At 50.8% G+C, this 26892-nt stretch overlaps 2 protein-coding genes and 1 long non-coding RNA gene across 4 annotated transcripts; 2 read left to right on the forward strand and 1 right to left on the reverse strand.

Annotated features, from left to right (window-relative positions):
* The first annotated feature begins 1169 nt into the window (after window positions 1-1169).
* Window positions 1170-5092, forward strand: C17H12orf43 (chromosome 17 C12orf43 homolog). The gene is made up of 6 exons (XM_064522257.1): window positions 1170-1404; window positions 1676-1721; window positions 2341-2439; window positions 3121-3194; window positions 3537-3627; window positions 4017-5092. The coding sequence occupies exons 1-6, from the start codon at window positions 1254-1256 to the stop codon at window positions 4360-4362; spliced, it is 807 nt and encodes a 268-aa protein (XP_064378327.1). The 5' UTR covers window positions 1170-1253; the 3' UTR covers window positions 4363-5092.
* Window positions 5093-6558: 1466 nt separating this feature from the next.
* On the reverse strand, window positions 6559-22978 carry HNF1A (HNF1 homeobox A). Of its 2 annotated transcripts, none has more exons than XM_026119220.2 (10): window positions 22107-22978; window positions 14971-15170; window positions 14049-14235; window positions 13510-13748; window positions 12595-12752; window positions 10544-10745; window positions 8996-9187; window positions 8603-8724; window positions 8149-8290; window positions 6559-7525 (listed from the first exon to the last, which is right to left on the reverse strand). In XM_026119220.2, the coding sequence occupies exons 1-10, from the start codon at window positions 22439-22441 to the stop codon at window positions 7398-7400; spliced, it is 1905 nt and encodes a 634-aa protein (XP_025975005.1). In that variant the 5' UTR covers window positions 22442-22978; the 3' UTR covers window positions 6559-7397. The 2 variants fall into 2 exon arrangements, with proteins under 2 accessions (XP_025975005.1, XP_025975006.1); XM_026119221.2 differs by lacking the exon at window positions 22107-22978 and adding an exon at window positions 15688-18134.
* On the forward strand, window positions 22382-25785 carry LOC112994695 (uncharacterized). The gene is made up of 2 exons (XR_003262001.2): window positions 22382-22515; window positions 23902-25785. It is a non-coding gene; the product is annotated as an uncharacterized LOC112994695 (long non-coding RNA).
* Window positions 25786-26892: the final 1107 nt, after the last annotated feature.

The raw sequence follows: 26892 nt of genomic DNA on the forward strand, positions 1-26892 counted from the left end.
GGATTACGTCCAAGAAGATGATGAAAACATTAGTCTCGTTTACAGACAAGGTTAATAGGAGGGGACAGATTTATTTAAAATAGTAGGTCAGATGGAGAATGTACATGGGACATTCAGATTTGCTCTCATTATCAAAGAATAATTAAATTGAAGGGCATTAATAAATGATTGCAAGGGGATGCTTGCTTTATTGAAGCCAAGAAATTACCAGCTTTCAAAGAGCTGTATATCACGTGTGCAATGGGGACATATATATATATATATATATATGTATATGTCTCTTTTCTAATGGTGATATGTGTATCATTCTTCAGCGTGGCTGGTAGCCACTAACTGATCAGCGTTAGAAGAGCTTGTCGTACCGTGGCTGCCGGTTCCTTCTCATGGTGTATTAGGGCACACTGATTCCTTCACTTCTTAAGGACTGGCTCACAGGACTGACAAACGTAATGTTGGTGTTTACAGCGCACACAAAGCCCTTCCTAAAATTCTCATAATTACAAAGCGGTCGTACACACACCGGGAATCCAAGCCCTCTGGCCTCACATCAGTCTTTTTCTCATCAATCCTGTCTGTTTTATCCTGTTACTTGTATTTTCAACCCGCTGTTATTTTCCTTCAGTGTCAAGCCACGTTTGAGAATACCCTGAAATTTCCGTGCTGAAGAGTTCCCATCTCTCAGGGGCCTCTTGGCCTTGTCTAACAAAACGAGCCCTTTCCACAACTGTCTGTTCACTTCACTTCTCGGGTTTCGGTACCCACCAGAAAGGTGGGAAATCACAGAGCTGTTTGGTGACAGGCTTTCCTCGGGCTTTTTTCCCCTCTCTGTACTGCAACCCTGAGAACTGCCGTATGTCGAGGACTGGGCCCGTGAGCACGCTGGAGTTTGCCTGTCTGCTCGAGGAAAACACACTTTGGAGCATCTGGTGTTTGTCATCCGCAAAGGTAAACACCCGAGCTAAAACACGCTCGCAGTCTGTTCCGGAAATCCCCGTGCCTTGGCCAGGAACGGCCGGGCAGGGCGCTGTCGGGCAGGCGGAAAGGTCCGCGCACAGCCCGGGGGGGCTGGGTGAGAGCAGCACCCCCCACCCCTCCCCGCTGAAAGCGGAGTACTACAGCCCCCAGCATGCCCCGCGGCGGGGGCGGGACTGCGGCCCCCAGCGTGCCCCGCGGCCGGACTGCGGCTCCCAGCGTGCCTCGCGCCCGGCAGGACTGCGGCTCCCAGCGTGCCTCGCGCCCGGCGTGGTCTCAAGATGGCGGCGCCCAGGGGCGGCTCGGGCCTGGACACGGGCTCGGACTCGGACAGCAGCGGCGGCGGCGATGCGGCGGCGGCGGAGCGGTTCCGGGAGGCCGCCTGGGACTGCGCCGGGCAGGCAGCGGCGGCGCGGGCGGGGCTGCCTGGCGGTGAGGAGCGGCGGCAGCCGGGCTCTGCCCTCCGGCCGGTTTGGACCGCGGCCCCCGCGCAGCGTCGCTTGCCCCGGGGCGGGGGCCGGGCCGGGCCGCTCCGGGAGCGCCGCCGCCCCCGGGTGCCGCTGGGCCCCTGGGGCGGTTCCTCCCCCCGCTCCGAGCTGTTTCCCCGTGAAGTTTTGCAGTGCAAAATGACATCTGCCGGAAGCAGCGTTAAAGATGTGCTCGCGGGTTTTTCTGACTCGCTTTTGCTTTCTGTCTTCGTCAGGTGGTTTTAAGAAGGATCGTCTGCAGCCAGCTCGGCCCAGCCTGAGGTACTTCTGCTTCTTGTTTCAACATTCCGTTTCCATGAAAAAAATATAACGTGGCAGTGTATCTGTGCTGCCTGCCGTTAGTGCCTCGGGATGCTTCCTACCGCAAGGCGTTGCTCGCTCGGAAACTGCTCCACTGTAACCTGCAGTGGTGCTGAAACCAGAAAAAAAAGCTCTCAGTTCTTCTTTAAGTACATTTCTCATCCCTCTAGTGGCAGGTCCATGCAGAAGTTGAAAGCTGTTGCTGCTTTCAGTTACAGCCTTAGTGCAGACTGTGGAACCTACTGCTTTGCAAGGGCCCTATGCAGTAGTTAGTGCACTGATATATGATGAAATTGCTATTTCTTTTAGAAATAGAGAGTTCTATGTAGAAAGACAAATTCAAAAAAGGGGTTACAGCTGCAAAGCTAAATAAATGGCTAAATAGCATTCAGCTCTTTTTTGGGTGCTGAACTGATGCTGCTGAGCTATTTTGCACCTGTTTAGCAGCCTTCCCTAACAACCAAGTAGGAATTGGTTACTAGAGGCTAGGAGATTTTACAGTGGCTTATCTCCTGTGTGGGTGCGAGCAGCAGATCTTGTTGGCCTTGAGAAAGATGATCATTGTTCTTATTTTCAACAGACGCAAGGTGAATGGTCATGATGAGGATGGAAATGAGCTACAGACCACACCAGAGTTCAGAGCACATGTCGCAAAGAAGCTGGGAGCAATGCTGGACGGGTATTGGCATGCAATATTAAAAGGCTTATTCTGGGGGTAAAGTAGCACTGATGCTTCTGCATTCTCAAAATGGGAAATTAAAGATTTGAGTGCAACATGGATATGGAGAAGAAACTGTTTCTTCTCCTGTCTCCTTCATTCCTGTATCTACTGCAAGCTTCCACTCCTCTGTGAGCTGACGTGGCCTGTGTGCTGTGCTCTGCTACAGACCTCCCGTGCAGTACAGCCTGTCTCCATCTGCCTGTGGTGAACGTGGTCTGGGGAGGAGAAAGCAGAACTGAAGTGCACTTTCACCACTTAAAAGCTGCCATGAGAATCTTTCATTTATTCTTACAATCTAAAACATTACCTGGCTCAGGGTTGTGCTGGCAGCATGCTGTGTTCAGAAGCTGCATCTGACTGTGGGCTGCTGCTGTCCTTATTGTGTAAATGTGGCTCTGAGAACTAGAGTTCCTGGTGTTCAGAGCTGGCTTTTTGAAACACTGCTTGCAAGTCGTTCTTGTGGCGTATGTTCGTAACGGGTGAAGGCATGGTCTGCTCTGAAAGCAGGAAGATGAAACAACTTCACTAGGAAAAAGTAAAAAACTATGTAACGTCTCCCTACAGTCTTGTTTCCTAGAAGTATCCAACTTTAGCTCAGTTTGGCTGCACAAACCTATCTGACTGTGGTTTTCTGCTTAGTTTTATCACTGTCTTGAAGGATTCATCAGGACCCTCACAAACTTCTGTGCAGGAGTCTGACTCTGGAGATGATGGTGAGTGCTAGTCACAGCCATTGTGGCTCTCTTCTGACACTGTAAGTTAAATAATGAGTGGTGTGGATCCTGTCCGGTGCCAGTTGTGCACACAACTAATTAAAGAGCACTTCCAGTAGAAGAATATGTGCTAATCTCACTAAGGACTGGCACGTTGATATTATGATCTCTGTGCCTGATCTGGTTCCTCTCGGATTTTTAGTCCCAAATAATTGCTGTCTAGCACTTTATCAATAGGAAGATTAACAGCAGTGAGGCCTCCTGGAGAGGTTGCTGTTGATTGCTTTCATCTCTGTATTATATTTTAGCTAAAATTCTCTTTGTGCCTTTTGCATGTTTTAGGCTTTCGCCTCTTCTCCTCCTCTGTCCCGGGAGACTCTGGGAAATCGGAGCCTTGCCCTCCAGCAAGGAGGAGACAGCCATCCAGCTCCAGGTGAGGTGCTGTCAGCTGCTTTGCTCCTGAAGTACTACTATTCCACCGCCTGTTTCAGAGGCAGCTGGGACACTCCCATGGGAATAGAAAGCTGAAGAGCTTGAGAAGCTTTTTATGACTCTTATATCTAACTTTAGCTTTTTTTTTTATGTTGGGGAAGTAGAAACATTTATGAGAAATGTTCTTCCCCCTCCTAGTATGTGTGAAGAACGCTTGGCCTTCAAACGCGTTAAATGCTAACTGGAGTACGTGCTGGAGTCCCAGAGTCACGGGTTGTTTTGACCAGGTGTTCATCAGGTGTTCTGATGTTAATCACTCTGCTCTCTGTGCTTTGGGTGAATTCAAAGCAAATGGTAACCCAGTTCCCTTCCCTTTTGTCACCTTTCCAGTGACCTGGACAGTGATGAAGAATGGCAAAGGTACCAGGAGGCTGCTGTGTCAGCTGCAGACATTCTGAAGCAAAGTGCTTTTCCTGCGCTGTCCCCAGATCCCAGCCAGGATCTGAATCACGGTTGTGCAGAGCCCAGCCAGAAGAAAAAGAAGAAAAAGAAAATCAGGCAAAAGGACAAAATTCAAGACAAAATAGTAGACATGGCAGAGTGTGACCAGATCAGAAAAGATTTGCAGTGTTTGGTGTCTACAAATGGACAGGATGAGAGACAGCACAGAAATAATACAGAGACAACACTGTTGCCAGATATAGTGAGGAAGAAAAAAAAGAAGAAAGGAGAATGAAGATTTTGCTCTGCAAATGGCAGATGATTGCGATAATTTCTTTTCAGTGTCCTTCATCTAACAAAGAAAAAGTTGCTGCAGATGAGGGAAAATTAACTGGCAGAGCTTCAGTTTTGAAAGCTCAGTGGCCTGAGATTTTTATTAAATGAATTCCTTTGTTGTTGGCATCTCTTGAGGACGGGAACATTGTTCTTCCATCACAGCGGTTACATATGCCGCTGCTTCTGCGGACCTAGTGCTAAAGGATTAAATACTGTGCATAGACTTATGTGACAAAGGGATGTAATCATAGCTGCACCCCTCCTGGTGTGTTACTTCTCTTGGTTAAACCAAATCTTGTGTCCTGGAGAAAGTATGTGATGGGTTGAGTCTGAGTTGTACAAACAGGCGATCAACTCCTCTTTCTCCTTTGCTCCTGCTAGAGGCCTGGGAGGAATAGCTCCAGCCCATGGGAGAGACTCATTTGTCAAAAGCATCCTGGCAGATGTCAGGGCCTACTTATTTTTTCTATGATCATCGTAACAATCTGTTGTTGGAACCTGCCGTGTTATTAATCCCTCAGTAATCTGCACCTCTCCAGGGCCCCTGTGTATAACAGCTAAACAAAGAGCTTATTGCTGTGTTCTTATAAACAGGTAGTTCTGTTCAAGTTGTCTCCTCTGAAATTTATTTTCACTTACAGTGTCTTCTGTGGCATTTGTTATTAAATTCTGCTACGCTTTTAGTCTTACTTAGTTTGGCAGGTTTTGTACAGCAGTGGATCTCTTGCTCTGTTCAGATGGGTCACCCACCAGCGATAAAGACTGCTTAAGTTGACTCCTTAATTGCATCGTGATCTATGTTATAAAATTGCCACAGGGAGGACTTAAATCACATTTCAAAGTCACTGTGTTTCAGTTCTTATTTTGATGAGTTAGGTCTGTCTACGTCTCTGAAATAGAGTGGGTTTTGGTAGTTTTCAATATGGTTCTTAGTCCATTTATAGAGACCAAACCTTCAGCTCCACTGTTTCAGGAAACAACCTGTTATTTGAATATATATTCTGTTCTTAAGGTTGCTTGGTCTCAATAGCTCTAACTTGTTGGCCCCCTTCAGGACACCTGAAAGCCAGATTAGAGGAGCCAAAATAGAGAACTGTTGCTCTTTGAGCATGGGAAAAACCCAGATGTTTTCATTGCTACTATAAGATCCTTCTTGTTTTTCACTCAAGACAACACTGTTGGCATCTGGAAATGGAAAGGCTGAACAGAAAATTGGCTCGTAAACTAACTGAACATGCCAACAAAAATTACTTTATGGACAGCTGAAACTTCAGTATAGTGAAGCTAGTACATGGCTTCTCTGGATTCCTTAAACCTTGGGGTTTATTTGTTCTTTAAAAAATGTAAATGGCTAGTGGTCTAAACATTATTGTTGACTTGTTTTATGATAATTATTTTTATACAGACTGGAAGGTAAATGTATTTGCAAGTAATGCACATAGGAGGTTAGGGACCAATTCTAGGGTTAGGGACCAATTCTAGGGTGAAATTGCACAGAGACTCTAGTTACTGAAATTGGTCTCTGATGGTTGATGGTATCTAGGGGAAGCTCTTATCAATATGAATTGTAATTGACACCTGTAATTTTGAAATCTGCAGATATGATAACTTACGAGTTCACTATTAGGTTTTTTTTAATTCTTCCTTAACCTTAATCCTAACCTTTTAAGTCTTGACCGTGTTCTAGTCTGGAGGATTTTTGTCCTTTTTGTGGGCAAAAGATATTTTTGTCATTGTGACAGAAACAGAGCTATGTTAATTGGGGCTGCTTTCATGTCTGGCTACTGACATATCAGCGATGCGAAGATTGAGAGTAAATAGCGAAGAGAAGAATAATTAGAAGAGGAATTATATAAGTAGATCCTTTGGGCAGAAAACCTTCACTTAGTGCAAATAAGGCTTTTAGACCCCAGGGAAATTATTTGCATGGTAGATTCTAGCCTACAGGGAAACTAAGAATGAGCTGTGTTCTGTAAAATCCATCCAAGTTGAGATCTTTATAGAGGGTAACGTAGGGAGCTACTGATCTTTGTGGAGCATGGGAAAACCCCAGACATCATGCAGTGTCGAGGACCTGGGGAGAGTGCCGTCCCCCTGGGTCGTTCAGCAGGATGCGTGAGATGAGAATCCACATAATTAATGCAGAAAACTGGAATTTCCGTACTGCTTTTAAATTTTAATTTCTGCATTTAAAACAAAGCAGAGCTATATCAAAAATAACCAAGCCATTTCCACTAGGATAGCATGATTTTTAAAGCAGGTCATTTTGAACTGACAAGTTGGAAACGTTTGGGTTTTCGGTTTGGGGGTATTTTAGTTAAGTAATGGAACTGTAGCTTGTAGTCAATGATCCCGTGCTGACGGGGTTGCGCCAAGCCGTTCCTGAATCTGCTGCTCCGTGGGTTTAGTTGCAAAGCCGGGAGCCAGGTTCTCCTCCTCTTGCCTCCAAGAAAATATTATTTCTCAGAGTTGCCGTTGGTGCTGCGTTACGGCAGAGGAGGTGAGTGTGCTGAAGACGGTGTCGGGTCGGTGGCGGCTCGGCTCGGCTCTTTCCCGCGCGGTTTAGCTGGCGTTGGCAGGTTTGTGCAGGCCCGGCCTGACCAAGCGGCTGAGCAGAACGAAAATCCCGTCCGACTGCAATACGGCAGAAACGCCAGGCCGCGGGTCCCGTCTTGATGGGATTCCTTGTTTAGCAGCCCCGAGGATTTCTGGTCTGCCTGGGCTGGCTGCAGGGGTTCGGTGTTGGGGGGACGTGGCGGGTGGCAGTGGATTCTAGCAGTGCCGGCGTTGTCTTTGTGTGGCTCCTGCCCTGTGCCGGGGACGTCCTGTCCCGCGGAGGCAGCTGAGCGAGGGGTTCGTACGAGGCGGTGGGGGCCGCTGGGCGCGGCAGCCTTCCCTGCCCGCTGAAGGCAGCGGTGACGGCGACGGCAGGCGCGGTTGGAGTCGCTCCTGACAGCTGGGTCGCAGCGGTCGCCCTCGAGCTGGTTGCCGTGGTTACTGAGTGGAAGATGCCATCTGCGTGGAGATGAAGGTCTCGATGACGTTGTGAGTGGACGGCAGCAGCTGACTGTGGCTGTTGGTGGAGTCGGAGCTCTGGTACAGCACGAGGCTGCTGGAGGACACTGTCAAAGGCACAGGCAGAAGTCAGGAGCAAATCCTCACTGCCGCCCCTCCTCCCGTGCATGCATGCTCGCGTTTCCAGCACGCCCCAAACCTCTCGGCCTAGGAGCACAGCTCCTTTCTCTGTTTGTGCTGTTATGTACCTCGGCTAGGTCCAAAGCTAGCCCAAAAGCCTCATGAGAGATGACCTTCTGGGAGCTCAGGTGTGAGGAGCCTAGCTGGTGGTTAATGTCCTGGTTACTGTCTTCTCTTAGAGCTGGAAAGCTCCAGCATGAGCCCGTACGTGAAGGAGGCTTGGGCTTTTCAGCTCAAACTGCCTGCAGGCCTGGCAGTGTGCGGACCCTGCCCTTGTCGATACCGTTAAGGTTATTCTCCTCCATAAGTTCTGAAGAGGGGTCCCGTTTTCACGATCCTGCCTCACACAGTCGCTGCAGACGGTTCCCTGCTATGAACTGTGCTCTGAATCTTTTTTCTGCTTGTACCAGCTTTCCAACCCGCCCCGGGCACCGGTGGAGCCCTCTTAGGGGATGGTGGCCCTGGTTTCTGTTTCGGAAGGGGCGTTACGGCGCGGGCAGGAGGAGCTGGGCAATACGCGGTGTAAAGTACCGGCGGCTGCTGCTCTTACCAGCAGGGCTGGAGGTGAGGCGAGGGCCTGGCTGCAGGTGCTGGATGGTCGTGTCCTGGTTCTGTAAATGTATCGTCGGCGCCTGCGACACTGGCGTGTGGATCCCAGACTCTGTGTGGGTCTCTGAGTCAGGTGTGAAGGCCTAGAGAAAAGGAAGTTAGCGGTGCCTGGTTTCTGTGTCCCTTTTTACAGGCACAAGAGACAAGTATTAGGAAGAGTGAGCAGATGCTGTTTCCAAGGAGATCAAATCCTCCTTGACGATGGAGTAAAGAGCTTGCTCTAATGCCTCCCGTATTGCAGCTGGTACCAGCAAGGTGAGGAGGTGGGAAGGGCTGTCCTGCTGCGGTGGCATAGGCCACGCACCCAAAAACCTCTTTGGCGCAGGCAAGGAGCTACCTGCAGACTGGTGCAGTTCTGAGGTGGGGGAAGAAAGGCAGGTGCCAAAGGCTGTTACCTGTTTAGTTGGTGTCAGGTTAGTCAGGGCGCTGAGATTGGCAGTATCTGTTATCACCATGGTTTGTGGCAAGAGGCCTGTATGTGTGTATTGGGCCACTTCAGACTTGGGGCCGTAGAGAGCTGTGCATGAAAGAAAACAAGATCATGTGGGTGCCGGAGCTTTGCATGAGAATAGTTTGGCTGAGCTGTTCTCCTCATGCCTGTGGACCTGCTGTCTGTCCCCAAAACAGTGGGAGTGGAGGGATGGGGAGATGAATGCAAGAGAAAAAGAACTTCAAAGTTAGGACAACAATAACAGAAGGGGAAAAGGGAGTGCTGCAAGCCCGAGGACCCGGCAAACGCTCCAGAGCAGAGCCGGTTTTGGTCTGAGCAAACGCCCGCATGCTCTTACCGTGAGGGCTCTGTATCTGGGCCATGGTGGCCATGAAGGGGCTCTGGTTGATGTGGCTCTGCACCTGCTGCATGAGGGGCTGCTGGTAGGACGGGTGCAGCTGCTGGGAGAACTGGACGGGCTGCAGGGTGGTGAGGCTGCTCCCCATGCTGTTGATCACCGGTACGCTCTGGGGCTGCGTCGAGGCCAGGCCTGGAACCAAAGAGCAGAGACACGCTGAGACCTTCCCCGGTGCTGCCGCGCGCTGCGGGAGGAGCCTGGCCGCTCTGCAGCGGGGGCATCGGAAGCGGTCGGCGCGGCTGGTCCGTCGCAGCAGGGCGAGCGCGGTTGCTGCTTTTCGGGAGGTCCTGTCGTGTCCTCCGTGATTACGCGCGTGAAGATGGAGCGGGAGCACGCACAGCGCGTAACGCAGTCGGGAGCCGCGGAAGCCCCTGTGCGCCAGCGTGGGTTCCTGCGGCACAGCCTGCCGTGCCAGCGCAGAGCATCGCCCTGCGCCTTCCCCACAGCCTGGGGTAAACCTCCGCGGGGAGGCCTCGCTCGGAAGCACAACTGCAGTTTCATTTCAGCGCCCAGTTCACTCCTCTATTATTTTTTTTAATGAAGTTGTTGGCAGCACAGATAACTGCTGTAGCTGCCCAGCGCCTTGGAACCGAGTTGGAGCTCATCTCGCTTAGGCTGCCAAATTATGGGATTTGGACCAGCGAGAGGGAGGGAGAAGGTTTCGTGCATTGCTGCCTGTGTCCCACAGCTGTCCAGACCCCGTTCCTGTGAATCAGCGAGTCCGTACAGCACTGAGGTACTGTTAACACTGGGTGGAAATTTCTGCTTTTTTTTGTTTTGCACAGAATTAGACTCTATATCATAACAGTCCTGGGTGTAAATGAGGAAATGGAAACAGCTCACAGCTGTCACCATGGAACAAAACAGGACCTCTTTCTTCCTGGGAAGAAGGTGTAAGAAGAGTGTAGCTTTGTTTTCTTTTATCTAATGAGATGCACTTTGGCAATAGAATAGTCCAGGAATGAAAAGAAATCTCATACAAGCCCAGAGAAGCTGCAAAAGTGAAAAATGTATTTAAAAAAAAAAGACAAGCAGTAATTACTGCTGCAGCTTCCACAGGAATACGCTGCTCTTTGTGGGAAGTAGAACAGGGTGTTTTGTCTTTCAAGGGATATGAACGTGCTTCAATTTCCATCGCTGTGAGGGAGTATTACCTTTACGTTACCCTTATGCTTGGGACGATGGAAACAGAAGCAGAGCAGCAGGACAAAGCACTGGCATGGGAACAGGCTGCAGAAGGTCCCTGGCTCCGAGGACTTGGGTTTCTGTGCAACTGCGTTCTGCCACGAGTGAGGCTCTTCTGTCCCCGATCCATGAGTACTTGTCAGTAGTGCTGCTGGAGGGCCTCAGTGTTGGCTGATTTCCCCAGCTCCCCATCATTGCCAGCCCAGTGCTTCCGCCTCTGGAAGCGAGGCAGGTGATTCTGGCAGTGAATCCCCATAAACAGAGACGTTGCAGAAACCACAAGCAGCCAAACAAGCGACTCACCTATCACCAGCGTGGAGGCCCCGGTGTTGGTGAAGGCCGGCGTGAGGGAGGAGGTCTCGCCGGCGCCGATGGCCATCACGCCGGGCAGCGATGCCATGATGAGGTTCTGCGTCTGCTGGCTCAGCGCGTGCGGGTTTTGCTCCAGGCTGTGCAAGGCCGTCAGGGTGCTGACGGGCGGGAGGGTTCCTCCGGGCGCCGAGATCTGTGGGAAGGGAGGCCCGTGGAAGTGCCGTCCGCAGGGGTCTGCCTACGGCAGGTCCTGCAGCCCCCGTAAACTTCCTCCTCCCTCTCCTGCCTGCCCTGGCCCTTCCAGCTAGAAACACTCTGCGTTTGCTTATGTGCCGTTTCTCTGGTTTTTCATGCTCGTCAGCTAACTGGTAAAGGTCAGCTGTTGAAAAATCAAGAGTAAACCTTCACTCTGCTTCAATTCTCCGCATCCAGCTCATAAGGGCTGTCCCGGCAGGAAGGGGGGCACTATGTTCCCTATAGGGAAGGCCGGGCCCCTGTTAATTGGGGGCACTACATTCCCTATAGGGAAGGCCGGGCCCCTGTTAATTGGGGGCACTATGTTCCCTATAGGGAAGGCCGGGCCCCTGTTAATTGGGGGCACTACGTTCCCTATAGGGAAGGCCGGGCCCCTGTTAATTGGGGGCACTACGTTCCCTATAGGGAAGGCCGGGCCCCTGTTAATTATGCAGGTTTAGCTGTTCAGCACAGAACCCGGGGTTCCTCTTTCCTCACTCGCTTTTTCTCTGAGAAATGCCTGTGATTTCCCTTCTTCTCAGCAAGTGTCTTTTCGTGGCCAGTGAGTTTTCAGACTGAGATTTTAAAGGAGCTGCTGAAATGTTTCCTTATATCTTTTTCCGCCCCGTATGTTCTTCAGGCCATGCTAACTGGCAGCTGCCCGCTCTCGGAAGAAGCCAATCTGCTGGGTGGAGCAGGGCTGTTGCAGACTTGGGTGACTTGCTGACTCAGTCTGTGTCCTCGAATTACTGAGAAATTTAATAACTTGACCGTTCCCTCAACCTCTAAAATGAGCTCTGTAACCTGTGTCTATGCTGTAATGGGTTTCTGAGTGTGCAAAGCCCTTTAAAGCTTCATAGTTTAAAAAAAATATTTGGCTGATAAAGTTCAGTGCTTTCTATTATACCTTTTTTCCAGCCCAAAGACAAAAAGCTGTAGGGACTCTTCAGTAAGAGCTAAACAGTGGGACAAATCATCTTGATATCAATTTTAAGCATCTAAATCTAAAACGACTTTCAGTGCCTCGTGAAAGACTACTTTTCTTTGGGGGGAGACCAGAAAACCAGCAAAGCAAGTGGGCGACTGTAGAGATTTAAATCGTACATATTCACAGTGAACTTAACTTTGCCTCAGGCCAGCATGCACTCATGCACCCTTCTGCCTACAGATACCTTCCCTTGCTTGCAGCATGTCCAAACCAAAAATGATCGGTCACATAATTAGCAGTGAAGTATTAGGACTATGTGGAAAGAGGTTTACTGAAGAAAAACTCGGTCTGCTTTGAGAAGGCAGGTGGCTACAGTCCAGATATCCAGACATGTCCTCCTGGAAGGTGCTGCTCACAGGCTGTTGGACTTGCATTTATCCTATCTATAAAATTAAGTAACCAGGCTCTAATCTGTTAATCCCACTGGAGTCTGATCAACTATCTTGAGATGTGCAGACTATGAGAGCCGGAGATGATGACAGTTTCATTGGGGAAGGAGGAGAGAGAAAAAGGCCTCCTGGGAGGAAGGAAATAATGTCTTATCTTGAGCTCTGTTTTCTCAGAATATAGTGGTTTTGTTAGTCTTAAGGAAATGGCTGTACTTCTTGTTCTCATGCCCCCCTCACCAGGAGCGCGGAGGCACAGGTATGCTGAGGCTGCTCCTATGTGGGCAGCGTGAAGCTGACCGTGGGATGTTGCTGCAAGAAGGTTGTTTTTAAGAGTACTCTAGGAAATGCCATGTCTGAGTGGTGCATGCTGTGACCGCAGGCAGAGGATGTGACCTCCTGCAGTCACCGGTACATCAGTACAGATCACTCACCAGCTTGGTATCTGTGCTCAGGAGGTTCTGGCTGGGCTCCAGTCCAGGGGGAGAAACCTGGTGCAGGATGGTTTGGGTGGTCACCATGGAGCTGTTCCCGTGGTGGCTGCTGCTGGGGGACTCTGCCTCGGTGGCTGGCTGCTGGTTGTACCTCACTCCTGGGCCATAACAAAAATGAGACACTGTGGCAAGTGCCAAACCCAGTTTCCTTTGCAGTCGCTTGTCTTTGGCGTTCAGAGCAAAGAGGCGAGCTGGGTGGCAGAGGAACCGGGCGTTCTCACCGCCGTGCCCTAGACTTCCTCTGCGACTTGCCCAAACTGCTCCCTCAGTGCTGACGCTCGGGCGTGGTGGTGTGCGCTGCAGGGAGCGAGCTGGGCTGGCCAGCGGCCCCCCTGGACGTGGGTGCGGAGAGGAGGGAGCCTTAGCAAGACCTCAGTTACCAGCCCTGGCCTGGGGAGCTGGCAGAGCTCTTGTTCCTGGGTGGGGAGTGACCTTTCCTGACGCCTGAAAACTCAGCTGTGGAGTCTGCTGCTGCTGGTACCGGGTGTTGGAAGGAGCGGCAGGCACACGCGCGTGCAAGGATGGAGAGCTAAGCTGTGACGGCAGCCCGGCACGTCACCCCTGGAAAGGGGTTGGGGCCTGCCGGCCGCGAGGGAGGAGCAGGCTGAGAGACAGTGAGCAGACTTGGCTGAACGTTTGTTACTGAACTTAGTGTCGCCTTTGCTTTTCTAGCCACCCTCCTGTCCTTGCCCAGAGACGTGGTCTCTTTGTCACCCATGCTCATCCCTCGTACCAAATCTGCCTTTTCCATCTGTAGATCCACCTCCTAAAGTGGTGGACTGGGGAGATAGTCCTGATGACTGAGATTAGGCAAGTTTTGTTTTTCCTCCAGATCTCTCCCCGGTTGTTTCTTACCGTGGACTTTGCTGGGTGAAAGAGCAGACGGCGGCTGGAGGGAGGAGGAGTTGTGGGGAGTCAGAGGGGGAGCAGAGGTGGGCTGGGGCCCGCTGAAGGTGTCCATGGCCAGCTTGTGCCGGAAAGCCTCCTCCTTCCTGCGGTTGGCAAACCAGTTGTAAACTCTCACCTCCGTCACCAGGTTGGAGCCCAGCCCCTGGGCCTGGGATGGGGAGACGCCTCTCTGAATACACTCTGCTCTGTGGGGGGAACACAGAGAGTCCTGCTGAGCCGGAGTCGAAGATGTGGAGTTAAGTGGGCAGCCCCGAACTGTCTGCGGCCAGGCACTCTGTCAGGGGCCTGCCGGAAAGAGCAGGACACGGGGCGTTTCTGCATCCTTTGCGAGCGCTCAGTAGCGGCATTACATTTGAGGCTGGCTGGCGGCAGTGGTGACATCCACTGCTGTGCCGTTAGCTTGCCTGTCTTGAGCGCTAGCAAACAGCAAGGACACAGAGGTCCTGCTCTGCCCTTCTCCCTCAAAGCCAGGCACCCAGCGTCACCTGTTGCACTCCTCCACCAGTGACTCTCTCTCCTCTTTGCTGGGGTTTTTCTGTCTCTCGTAGGCTTGGAACAGGATCTGTTGTGAGGCAGGACCCCACTTGAAGCGGTTTCTTCTTCCCTTCTTGGTGGGCAGGTCTTCTCCCATGGGCTCCTCCGTCAAGATGCCCTGGCCAGCGTGCGTGAATTCTGAGGGCACAAGGGGACAAGGCGATTGCCTGCTAGGAGGATTTCCAGCAGTGTTTGTGCTGTATCTACCTGCATCTCCCCTTCCACCTTGGAGTGGTCAAAGCCAGCGCAGCAGAGCCTAGAGTAAACGTGGCTGGTGGAGCCCTGCTCTCCAGAGTCACCCAGAGGCCAAGTGCCTCGTCTTACTTGCAGCCCCTAAATGCAAAACTAAGAATCCAGCCAGGCTCACGGGTGTGGAACGTGCGGCAGGGACGTGCTCCCAGCGCGCACCTGAAACGAAGGGGCGCAGAGCGCGTGAGGCGACGGCCCGTGGTGGTGCGTCCCAGGGAGTCCAGCAGCCTGCTGTGCTTTGCAGCTAGAGGAGCTGCTGCTTTGGCTGCATTTGCAAAAGCCTAGTTCTCGGGCAGAAACTCTGTCTGTTTTGTCCTCTGAGCAGTGCCCTGTTTTAGTCTGAGGGTGGATCTAGACCTGTCATCACAAATAGACAGTATTAATTTGCTTCTCTTCCACCAAATATTGGTGGGGGTGGGGGGATGACTGCGGGCTGTTTTATGGGGGAGCGTTTTCCTGCGCACGGTTTAGTGCGCCCGCACTGAGTACTGACCTAGACTTTCCCAAGCTTCCTGCTGCGAGTGGCTCCTTTCTCCTTGGTGGGAATGGGGAGCAGGGCTCAGCAGGGCAGGGGGGAGGCGTTTCTGAGATCAGGGATAGGAGAGCAGTCGTTGCTGTACTTACGCTGGGCCACCTCTCGCTGCTTGCGGACGTACCAGGTGTAGAGGGCCGCCCTTTTCTGGGTCTTCATGGGAGTGCCCTTGTTGAGGTGTTGTGAGAGGTGAGACTGGTTCAGGCCAGTCGTGTCCACCACCTCGCGCTGAGGGATGTTGTGCTGTTGGAGGTAGGATTTCACCACCTTTGCCACCCGCCAGGGATCCTCTCTGGAAGGAGCAGAAAACACGTCTCAGGAAAGAGAGGTCTGACGGCTGTGGGCGGCCGCCCTGGTTTCCACGGAGGTGCTCGAGTGCTTCCCGAGGTGCATCTTGCACACCGGTGTTTTTCCCACCGTTGCCCTGGGTGAGGCGAGAGTGGTGGACGGCCGCTAAGGGGAAGCTGTTGCTCGCCGTGGTACCTTGTGCGGCGTGGCCCTGCATTCAGGGGCCTCAGAAACGAAGCGGCAAAGCTGCAGCGCTAGCTTCCTTTAAACTGCTTTTGTAGGTACTTCTGATTGCCCTAGAAGAAGGGGATGGTCCAGTTTTCACGGGAATTTCCCAATGCATCGCCACAGTCTTTGCCATCTTCGCTCATTTTTTATACAAGGCTTTGCCTCGTTTTATCTAGACAATTGTTATTTGTAAATTGTTATTTGTAAAGGGAAGTGATGTCCCATTTCACTGTTCAGCTGGATGTTTTATGAGCACAGCTCCTCCCTCCCTCCCTCCCCCATCCAGTACCTACCTTTTCCTCCCTATCCCCCTTTCTTTTAGGCCTGGGTACTCGGCGTAGGTGAACTTCATTTTCCTGAGACAAATTCCCTGTGATACTGGACAGCCTGAACCCAGCTCATGCCCTGATCTGGTCAAGGTTGAGTTACCTTGCAATGACTAGGAAAACAAAGACCAGCTTTCATCGTACTGCTACACATGACACGTATGTGTATCCCAAGCCATCCAGGATCATGTCCTTGCACATCTGCTGTGTGTTACTCGTAACACCTGCTGATTCACTTCCAGATCTACTCAGACATCTAAAGCCAATGGAAAGCAACAGGCAAAACACGGGTTCCTCTGATCACCACCCTTCTTCAAGGTAATAGCTCAGGGAACAGACCTGTCCGAGACCTACTCACAAAACTCCGGAAGCCGATTTGATTTGGGATTTCATAATGGATGTGAATCTCTGATTGTTAAGATCTCTGATGACTACAATATCCATGAAGGTTTCCAAGGAAGGTAGAGAGAAAACATAGACTTTGTGACCATGATTTCTTTGCTGTGTGTATTGATTTCACCAAAGCTGAAAATCATAGTAAAAATAGGAAGGTGCGAAACGAGGCAGTGTAGAACCAGCCGGTGCAGGTGCCTCTCTACAGAAAAGCCCCGGTTTCTGGTCCGTTTTGACAGAGCATCCTCTCTGATCTTGTACGGGAAACGTCCGGTGGAACAGAGGGGAGTGGAAACGGTCTGCGGGCTGCAGAAATACCCTGATGTCATTTCCAACTCCAGCATCAAAGGAGCAACGGGGAGAGGAAAAAAAAAAAAGAAAAAGTACCTAGGAGGATTATGGAAAAACTATTGCAGGAACACACAGGTCTGATCAACAGGTCACAACTGTAGCGTTCAGCGCTTTGTTGACTCAGTAGGTTGCCAGAGGCTGCACAGTGATAAGGAGAACAAAGTCCACATCTGTTCCCTCAGTGCAAACACCCTTATCTCTGTTCCCCTCGCAGTCTCTTTCGCAGTGGCTGGACGGTCCAAGGAGCAAGCTCTGCTGCAGTTAAAGTATGACAGGAGCACTGCCAGCTACAGCTTCCTGAAAGATCTGTTTTCTTAAAATAGCACCGTTTGTTCCTGTTATGATGGGTCAGTTCCAGAGGCCTCAGTTTTGTAGCTTCTTCCCTTAACCGTCTTTGCCTTCCAAAAGCCTCAGATTGGGCTGAACTCATGGAAGCTTTTCCTTCCTCAGTGGTTTGTTCTCCTGCTGTCCAAGCCAAGGACCAATCTCCTCCCTTCGTATTTGTGATAGCGGTCTAGCCGGCATTTGTACCCTGGATCTGTTGCACAAATCCCTATACAAAGGAGAAAGGGCTCGAATGTGGAATCTCTGATCTTAGACGTGAGCTCTGGCTCAGGCGGGAAGAGGGGGGACCTCATTATCACCAATGGAAACCTCAGTTACGTGTTGATTTCCTTCCTGCATCCCAGGCACGAGTCATTCTGTCCCTCTTGTCAAGGTCCCACTTCGTGGTAGGAATAGAGCAGGAAGTATCTGAGCGCTCACTTTGCTCACAGCGGTTCAAAGCCCTGTGGCTTCCTTTTGTTTTGAGACCCAGCGGAGAGGGTTTTCTGAGGTACAACAGTGCAGGGCATCTTGGTACGGTATGACTTGGTAGGACAGTTGTGTGAAATCCTGACCACCCTGTGAGCTGTCAAGGCCCAGGCTCTAGTTCCAGTGCAGCAGCTCCTGTTGGCTCCAGGCTACGTCACAGACCAAGCGATGGCATTCGGTCAGCTGAGCCCTCACGTGAACCATTGCCCAAATCCACAGTTTCCCCTGCAAAGCCTTCACCGTTGACTAAAACACCGTAAGATGAAACCTTCACTCTGCTGAAGTTGGTGGCAAAACTGTCATTGACTGTCAGAGAGGAGGATTTCACCCCAAGCCTAGCCTTCCTGGCAAAATCTCGACCAAGTCAGAGCTGTGGAAGTGGGTCTGCTTTGCTCAAGCTCTCCTCTTCCATCTTCAAGCCTATTTTTTTGCTTTTAACTTCCCTTTCTCCTCAGATGCAAGCTGTCTCCGCATTCCTATCCTATCCTTCTTCTCTAAGGTCTAATCTTGATCTCCAGATTCTTCTTCTCGCAAAGGCAGTCTTTACTTCCTTCTTCCTAGTCTTGCTCTCCGGCTGTCTGCTGCTGCTTGCCTCTGAGCACAGCCCCTCTCCCTAGCTCCACTCAACCCAGGGGGGCCGGGGTCCTCTCTCCATTCCAGCTTCCCATTTTCTTAGTTCTGAGGTGACTTTTTAAGGGCGTTTTCACCTCCCTTTTGTTACCTGAACAATAAGTAACCCAGGTAGTTAGTTATAAACTCAAAGGGAACAAGAGGCTGGTTGATAATTTATAGCAACATCTCAAATTTAAATGGAAAGTAAATATCAAGTTGCTAGCATTAAAGAAAACCCATTCCAGAGAGCTGGGGATGTAACATTCGGGGGACCTTCTCTCTCCTTCACTCTTCCCGACTCTTCTTTCTTTTTCCTTTGTTCCTTTCTTTCCCCTCCTCTTCCTCATTCCCTCTCTCTCCTTTCCTCCTTCCCCCTTTTCCAGGTTCCCGGGCAAGAGAAGCCCCCATTTCTCTGAAGTAGACTCTGAAGCGCTGCTTTGGACCAGACCTTGGTTAAACAGAGGTTCAGAGCTGTGGAGTGCTCAGGACCCTCCTCTGGCCCTTTCCTCTGGAGCCCGCCAGACAACTCCCGCTGGTACCAGAGCACAGCCCGGAGCCGGGCTAGGCAGAGAGCGGGGAAGGTAAGACCATCCCGGCTGGGTTCCTTTCTGCTGGACGTGGCCTGGTTTGCCTCATCTTGGTTTATATGTGGAAATGGAAGGGGTGTGGCAGCTTCATCTCCAGGTTCCTCAGGCAGAGCCGTTCTAAGGCACCACTGACACGGGGAAAAGACCCGATCGGTATCATTACATCTTTGTTTTTCTTTCTTCCTTCTGGAAACCAGGCTTTTATCCCTGCCTCCAGGGGAAATCTGTTGCTTATCTCAATTTCTCTCTTTGCTAGTGGAATTTCACCCCTCGCCCTGCAGGTGAATTGTTGCTTTACCTCTTTCTGTTTGCGGTACCTCTGGTAGTATGGTCTGTCCATACCCCCAGGCCATCTTTATTCTGCCTTTACTCCAGGGAATATCTGGGAATCACTGCACACATCTCCATCTTCCTAGTGAGTTTATCCTTTAGCATAGACACAACTCTTTTTCTTTGTGGAGTGATCTGGAGAGAACATTATTTTCCAATTTTCAAATCTATGGAAGATCAGTGAGACTGATTTAGGCACACAATAAAACAACATAAATCCATCGCTAGAGAAACCTTTCTCTGAAGTGCCTTTATCAATCCTGTCCCCAAAGGACTGAACGGAACAGATGCCTGCAGTTGCACCCAGCTGTGTGGGTGTATCTTGCCCACATCCAGGTTTACTCAGTGTTGCTTAGTGGTTCCCAAACTGTGGTTTCCTCTTTAGTGGTCCTTTGAAGGCAGATTTGGTCTCTTGGTGCTGTCATTTTTTGTTTCCAGCTTCTGGAAAACCTAGCAATGGACACTTTTCTGATACTACCTCACTAGAGGAGCAGTGGTTGCAGCTACCACAAAGACTTTCTTGTAGCACTTATTGCTGCCCACAAGTCAATCTCTCTCCTAAAATGTGGTCTAAGTATTAGTACAGGACTTGTTAGTAATGCTCCAAGATGCTTCTGCCTAGAGGTAGGAGTGCCTCCATCTGGTTTCTGGATTTGAAATCCTTGCGTAGATGCTGAGACAGCTTTGCAAGCATTGAAGTTCTGCAAGTTATCCTTGGGCTTGGGGATCAGTTTTTGCCTTCCTTCCTTTCATCTGCTGCTGGGAGTAATTTCTGCTGAAGACTGTTCTCCTGCATCTATAATTACCTGTAACGCTATTTTAAGGACATTACCTTTAGGTGTTTGTTAATGGAAAAGTTTGTTCCTAAAAAAAAAAAACCCCAAAGTTTATTAGTTGGTAGCTACTTCTCATGTATTATCAGACCCTGATATTGCCTGAGGTGTTTTGAGTATACTCCCCAGACGTACAGAGGCTATTTTTTTTAATCTTTGACCTGAAATACGAAATCTGTCAATACAGACTTCCTACTCTCTCCGTTTCACCTTGAATAGTTTTGGTCCATTATATCCCCTATAAGGACACTTGTAAGTTTTTGGCTGAAATGGTGCCTTCTGGTGCCCTCTCTGCTGTCCTGAACAGCAGAAGCAAACCGCTTTGTCCTGTGACGTTGGGGAGTGAAGAAAGCAAGCCCTGAGGCGAACCCAAAGTGTTGCGGTTAAGGCCCAATACAAGGCTTAAGAGATCCTGGCTTTTGCCCAGTCCCCTCACCACTGTCTTAGGGGTCTCGAGGCGAGTCATAGGATCTCTCTGTGCCTCAGTGTCCACTCCCGTAAAATGGGAATGCCGCTCAATTGGCCGTCTGCAAAGAGACGGGAGACCATTGCCTGGAAAGCACAACTAGCGCCGCAGGTACGCGAGCGAGACAGGTGAGAGCGTTGCGCTGAGCCTGGTCGGGAGCAGAGGACAGGCTGGTGGCCAGCTCCTGGAGAGCCAGGGAGGTCAGAAACCAGAATTCGCGCTGCAGTGAGGGTGGCAGGAGGGAACCCCTCCCGCCTGCGAGTCCCTGCTCGGATCGCAGCGGACGGCCCTCCGGCCCCGCGGCACCCATTCATTAGAGCGGGACAAAGCCGGGTGCTCTTCTCCAGCCCGCATGGTGCCTTTCTGGAGAGATACCTGCTAAACCATCACAAGTTAATGATCAAAAAGCTTATCAGGGTCTTTTCATCTATAAATTTATAAGACAAAAGAGAAATAATAAAGCCATTGGATAATTAGTAACTAGCCAGGGCCCGCCCGGTGCCACTGGTCTCAAACTACCCCAAGACCTGTACGCAGACTCAGGGAGAAGAGAAGGAGACGAGGATGAAGGGGAGGAAAAGTGTGGCAGGGTGTGAGAGAGAATTAGCCAGGAAGGCATCAAAATGGGAGGATTAGCAGCAGCGACGAAAGTGAGGAGAGAAAGGGAACACGTGAAGGGAACGGGGGAGAGTGAGGGAAATGGGAGATGAAAAGATGTAGCAGAGCTAGAAGGGTGGGAGGGGGGAAGAGAGACAGACTTTGGGACCAAAAAGAAGACTGAACTATTGAGAACATTTCCCCTCCCAGGTAAGAGGTGATCTAGCGAATTTTCTTCCATTAGGAACTGCAGAGTCAGCAGCTCCCAGCTGCTCTTCCCTTAAATATTCACAGCAAATGCTAACGCCTGTCACGCTGTTTTCCCAGCTCTGGCCTTTTGGGGGGGCATTTGATGTTTGCTTCTTGTTGTCGCGTTCTGTGTTGATTCCCTTTGCCCGGGAAGAGGGTGATCAGAAGGCCCAAAAAATTCTCTAACTGGATTTTAGTTTCAGCGGAGGTTTCACACGCAGGACGCTGCTGCACCTCGTGTCTCCCAACGGCGCGCGAGTCCAGAGCACCTCCAAAGCGGGGGGGAGGTTCTGCTCGTGCGGGGCCGGGGGGGCCTGTCCCTGCCTGGAGAAACCTCCGAGGGCTGTTAGCAGGACTCGCGCCCCAGTAACGATCCCAGATGCGAGTCCTGGGTCTGTCACGAGACTGATTTAGGGAACTCTTGCTGTCTTTGGACTCGGCGCGTCCATGCGAAGGCAAGTCTGCGCGGCAGTAAAACCGGGACTCGTTCCCGCGCGTGTGCTCTGCGGCTGCGGCGGGCAGCGGGGGTAGGAGCACAGCCAGCTCTCTTTAACCTCTGCTATATTTGGTTTTTGCTCTTTGTACAAGAAAAATCCCCACTTATGTCAGGAGAACTTTGCACATGCACGAAAGACAGGGACGAGCTCTCTTGGTTTGTCTTTGACAAATAAAATCTATACGAAAAGTGAGTAGAATAAAAATATTAACCTCCGTAAGCATAGCAGGAAAAATTAAAACCGTCTACCATAAATTCTCAGACTGCCGCGAGGCCAGTTAAGAGTGGCCGGATTTTATGGGCTTCTCTTATTTTTGTTTTTTCCTCCCTTTATGGCAGAAACCGTGACTCCCGTACAAACTAACACTTAGCGGAGAGGCGCGGGCGGCGCAGGCCTCGGGGTGCCCCGCAGCCCCTTCCCTGGCGGCGTGAGCGCTCGTAACGCGTGCCCGGGCTCCACAGCTCCCTTCACGCGGTGGGAGCGAGGTGAAGGGGAAGTTTGGGCATCTGCCAAGAGCTTGGGGGGCTGCTAGTCCCGGCCTGGAAGGAGACGGCGCGGTGACCGCCAGGGACGCTGAGCGGAAGGGGGAGGAAAAAGGGATTTAGAGGGAGAGAAGATGAGAAAGAGCAGCAAAGAGGAGGAGCGAGTCTGTCCTTACTGTAGCAGCCTTTCCACCACAGCCGTCTGGTGAGCGGCCTCCTCGGGGCTCAGGTTCTCCAGCTCCTTCATTATCGGCGGGGTAAATTCCTCCCCGTCGTCGTCGGTCTCCTCTTCCGACAGCCGGGCCTCCCCCAGGCCGTTGGGGAGCGCGGCGATGTCGGGGCACGCGTCGCCCTTCTCCGCCTGGAGCGCATGGATGGCGCGCTGGCTCTCGCTCTGCAGCGCGTAGGGCTCCACCTCGCTCAGCGCCTTGATGAGGGTCTCCTTGGTCAGCCCCGACTCCAGCAGCGCGCCCAGCAGCTCCACCTGGAGATGGCTCAGCTTCGACACCATGGTCTCCAGCCTGGGGTCGCCCGGTTGGGGTCTCGGCTCGTCCTGCCGCCGCCTCCCTACACCATGTTCCCGAGGTAACGCGCCCGACTGCCGGCGGAGTGGGCACCGCGCAGCCGCCCGCCTTCGCGCCCCCCCCCAGAAAAGCAAAACACAAAATCAAGCCACTTCAGACCCCCCACGACTGTCCTGAGCCCGTGCTGATAAAGGGACCCTTGGCTACCTGTTTACATTGGAGCAATGCAAATTCTCCCAGGTTCATATTTACCTGTGCGTTTAGCAAGCTGCTGAACTTTGGACTTCAAAGCACAAAGTGCAGTGGGGAGCGCGGGAGGGGGAGGGAGGCAGCCGGGGGCAGCAGGTCCGCCAGCGCGGAGGGGGAAATGGTACGGGGAGAAAATTAGGGAGACGGACGCAGAGGAAGGCGGCTGGTTTCTGGCGCCGTGAGCTCTGGAGGAGGACGGAGGCGGAGGAGCCCAAAGCGAGGGGTGGGTTTGGCGGTGCCGCGCGGGCGAAGGTGCCGAGCTCCGGCAATGGAGAGGCTCCATCGACCCCGGCCAAGGGCGGTGGTGACAGCCTCGCTCGCCTTCGGGTGTCCCCCCGGGCGACGAGCGCGCCCGCCGGGTCTGCGTGGAGGTTCCCCAGCCTCGGTGCCTCCGGGAGCTCCGGCCGACTGAAGTGACTTGCCCCTGCTGGCGTTGGCTTGCTGGCGTCCCTCGACACGCAGACACCGGCGCCTCCTTGGCAGCTCGCCGCGTTTGTCGTCTAAGCGATGGGCGCAGGCAGCGTACCCGTGCCCGCGGCTTGCCCATTGAGCTGGTGGTTCGAGCACGTGATAAGGAGCAGCCCTGGGTGCTGGTTCACACCAAAAGTCCCTGCCCTACTTCCGGCTGCTCCGGAGAAGTGCCCTGGGCGGGTCGGTGGTTCCCAGTCAGCATCTCCCTCCATCCCCTCCTGGTGCCAACTGTGCCTTACGGTTCCCCCCCACACACCTCTCAGGTGTCTTTCTAAAACCCTGGCTAGCTCGGCTGGAGGTGCTTTTTGTGGGGGCCACCAGGACGAGGTGGTCTTTTCCCATCTGCAAGTATATGATGAAGTTGCGTAAGTAGCTAGGGAATAACCTGGTATGCGAGTGTGGACTGATGGTCTCGTGTGAACGATCCCTTCCTGTGTGATCATGGCAGAAGGATTTAAACCGTTGTCTTCATGGGGATTTCCTGAGAGCAGCTACTCATCTATTTTTATGTATTCCCATCGGGCGCAAGCTGAGAGGAGCCTCCCAGGGTGGCCCGGACCGAGCGCTGGCCCAAGGCGCTGCCGCAGGGCGACCTTGGCCCCCGCTTCCCCTTCGCGGGCAGCGTGAGCCGGGCGCCCGCGGGGCGGCACGGAGGGCTCAGCTCCAGCGGGTCGGACCCCCCGGCCCCACAGCCAGGGCTGTTCGTAGCTGCTGCCTTTCGTTTCAGACGGCGTCCGCAGCCGAGGGCCAGCTCCCCTGGCCGCAGCAAGTTGAGAGGGCTCAGACGGGGCTCCAGAAGCCTCCCTCCGTCTGCCGAAACGGGAGTATCAGTTCAGAGTCCGTGTGAAAACATTTAGTGTAAAAAACATCTTTAGTTTCTAAAGACTTCATTATTTTTGTAGCAGGTTTAATAAAAAACATTTAAAAATGTTCAGCTTTTTTTGCATTGTCCCATGTTTTGATATAATTCCTGTGCATTTTACTTTTGATTACAATTTTCCTCATTCCCCCCATCAGGTGGTAGAGAGGCTAACGACGCTGGCTGATAACAGTCATTGCCCGCTGTAATGACAGTTCCCAACCATGATGCATGGTTTCTGCATGATGCAGCCTTGTAATTCAAGGGTTTTGCATACAGAGACAACAGATTGTGGGCTCACTGCAGTATGGGACAGGGAAGATGCTGCTGTATCATGTTACTTACTTCTGCCTTTTTGTGCACAGTGATTTCTTTTACCTAAACTAAAAAGGATGGAAAATACTAACATTGTTTTCATTTATAGACTATCCAGTCTATCTTCTGTGAATATATATTTCCACTGTATGCTTGCAGGAAAAAAAAATAGTGCAGTTTAGACAAAGAGCAGCAATATTTGTCAAGGGAAACTGTAAAGAAGGAAAAAACGTAGCAACAAATTACCTGTATTTATCATGTGGTTGTAAGGATTCCTCACGCACCAGACGCTCCCTCCCTCTTGGTTCTGCTTGCCCTGGAGGCCTGCAGCTACAGATGCTTTTAGAACGGCCTCTCTTGAAACCAATGAACTTTAAAGGCCATAAACCCAGAAATGAACATCTGCCTGTATGTGAGGACCTGCAGGATGCTGCAGCTGGATACCAGGTGAGGAATCCTGAGTTTAATGTGGAAACCTTTCAGAGACTGAGGAAGAGGTAAATGTTCTCTGCCCCTTTATCCTGAAGATCTTTTTCCCTTGATCTATTAGACTTGCCCATCTTAAATGCCAGGAGCCTGGACAATCAGGGAAGAGGTAAACTTGCCTTAAAACCTTCTACACTGTCATTTTTATATTCACTGTAACCTGCCAAACCAGATATGCTAGCAAATGATTCAACACTCCATTAAGTATCTAATTCAGATCCTTTGATGCAAGAAAACCAGTGTTTCTCAGACGTTACAAATTGCTAGCGATGAGAACAGACAACTGGGAGGTAGGAAGGAGACCACTGCTAGGAATTAACCAGCATCCCTGTTTTACATGTTGGCACTGAGGGTTGCAATCTCAGATTATTACAACTGCCACACTACCCTGCTGGGAGGTAATGAGGGTAGTGGAGGTCGGGGTGGAAGCTGCAGAGCGTTAGCCAGCTGGATTATAGCTCTAGCAGTAGGGCAAGAGCTGAACTGTGGAGTACCATAATCCAAACAACATACTCCCGTAACCAAATTGTGCCTTGTGGATTTTGCCTTGAGAAGGAATGTTTGCCAGAAAAGGACTTGGTTTTGCTGTACCCATTTTCATTTAGTATCAGTTGGTTTTGTTGATTTTCTTACTTGCAAAAACTTACTGGGGCATGTCTTGATTCTGAAGTCAACCTGAATAACACGATGTTGGTAGTTGTAATGGAGAGGCAGTTTCTGAAGTATGAAAGCCCCGAGCGATACCTGCCTCCTTCTCATGTTGGTCTGCAGTACCTGGTTTTGTATTCTTTTCTCCTGCAAACTTATTTTTCATTAAGCGTAACTAGTATGGTGGTCGAGACCCCTCAAATTCAATAGGTCGGTAACAAGGAATAAGCAGCTTTACAACAATAAACTGGTAAGCTTAACAGAAAGCTCATGAAAAATGTTTTACTTCCAAAATGGTTTGGATGCAGATTGGAGAAATATGTCAATCAGCAATCACACTTGAGGATTCTGAGCTCTATAGGTCTTCTATTTTAATGGTATGCTTAATAAAAATTATTTAAACATGTTCAACTATCTTGCATTGTGCTACCTACACCTTAATACAATGGCTATGCATTTTACTTTTGATTATAATTTTCTTCCTTTCCCTTCAAGCAGTAGGCAGCCTGATAACGCTGTGAGACAGCTATCTCATAAAACCGGGTTGCTGGCATTCTCCAACAGGCTTCCAGGCAAGGGTGTCTTCTGTTCCTCTATTTTATTCTACTTCATTGATAAATAATAGTCTGCCTTGATAAACTGTTCCAGTGTAATGCCGTCTCCCAAGAACATGTAATAAGGTAGTTGAACTGTGGATTAATTAATAATGAGGCCTACTCCACGAAAGTATAAATGGGTATATAATAGGAACATTAGTCTTGTTTTAGACCTATTGGTCTGCATTCTGCTTATTACAGGAAAGCAAAACTGGCTGAATAGTCGCACAACAGCGTAATGTAAATGGAATGGCAGGTGGATTATAGGTTCCCAAAGCCTGACTCTTGTATCAATACAATTGTTACCTTCAATGTTTTCATTTATTGAATTATATCCATCACCAAGTATACACAGTGAAAAATGTAGTAATTTCCTAGGATAAAGCCAGCCTAATGTCATGACTTCAAGGAACATGCAGAGAAAGAAAGAAACCTAAATATTTCTATAGTAAAATTGCTGGCAGAGGGAGCCTATATAGTTCCATGAATACGGCGATAAAACTGCCATTGGCATAAGAAATATTTAGAAGTGGTTCCTTTAATAATTCTTTGCCATTTTACGCTTCCTCCTGCTGAGCCTGCCAAATGCTTTATTGGCCTGAATGACATTAACATCATCCCCTCCTTGAAATGTGAGAATTATTGTTACCGTTGTGTTCACCCCTATTTCTGTGATTGGATAAAATAAAGCTGTACAAGTGCCAAAACTGATTATTGTTTGTGCCCTGGGAGCTTGGCCCCAAGCGGCAAGCAGGAGAGCGAAAAATCCCAGATAATTGTCATTTGATGTTTTCGTAGGGTTGGATTTCAGCTA

The sequence above is a fragment of the Dromaius novaehollandiae genome, chromosome 17 (assembly GCF_036370855.1).
Source record: "Dromaius novaehollandiae isolate bDroNov1 chromosome 17, bDroNov1.hap1, whole genome shotgun sequence".
NCBI lineage: Eukaryota > Metazoa > Chordata > Aves > Casuariiformes > Dromaiidae > Dromaius > Dromaius novaehollandiae.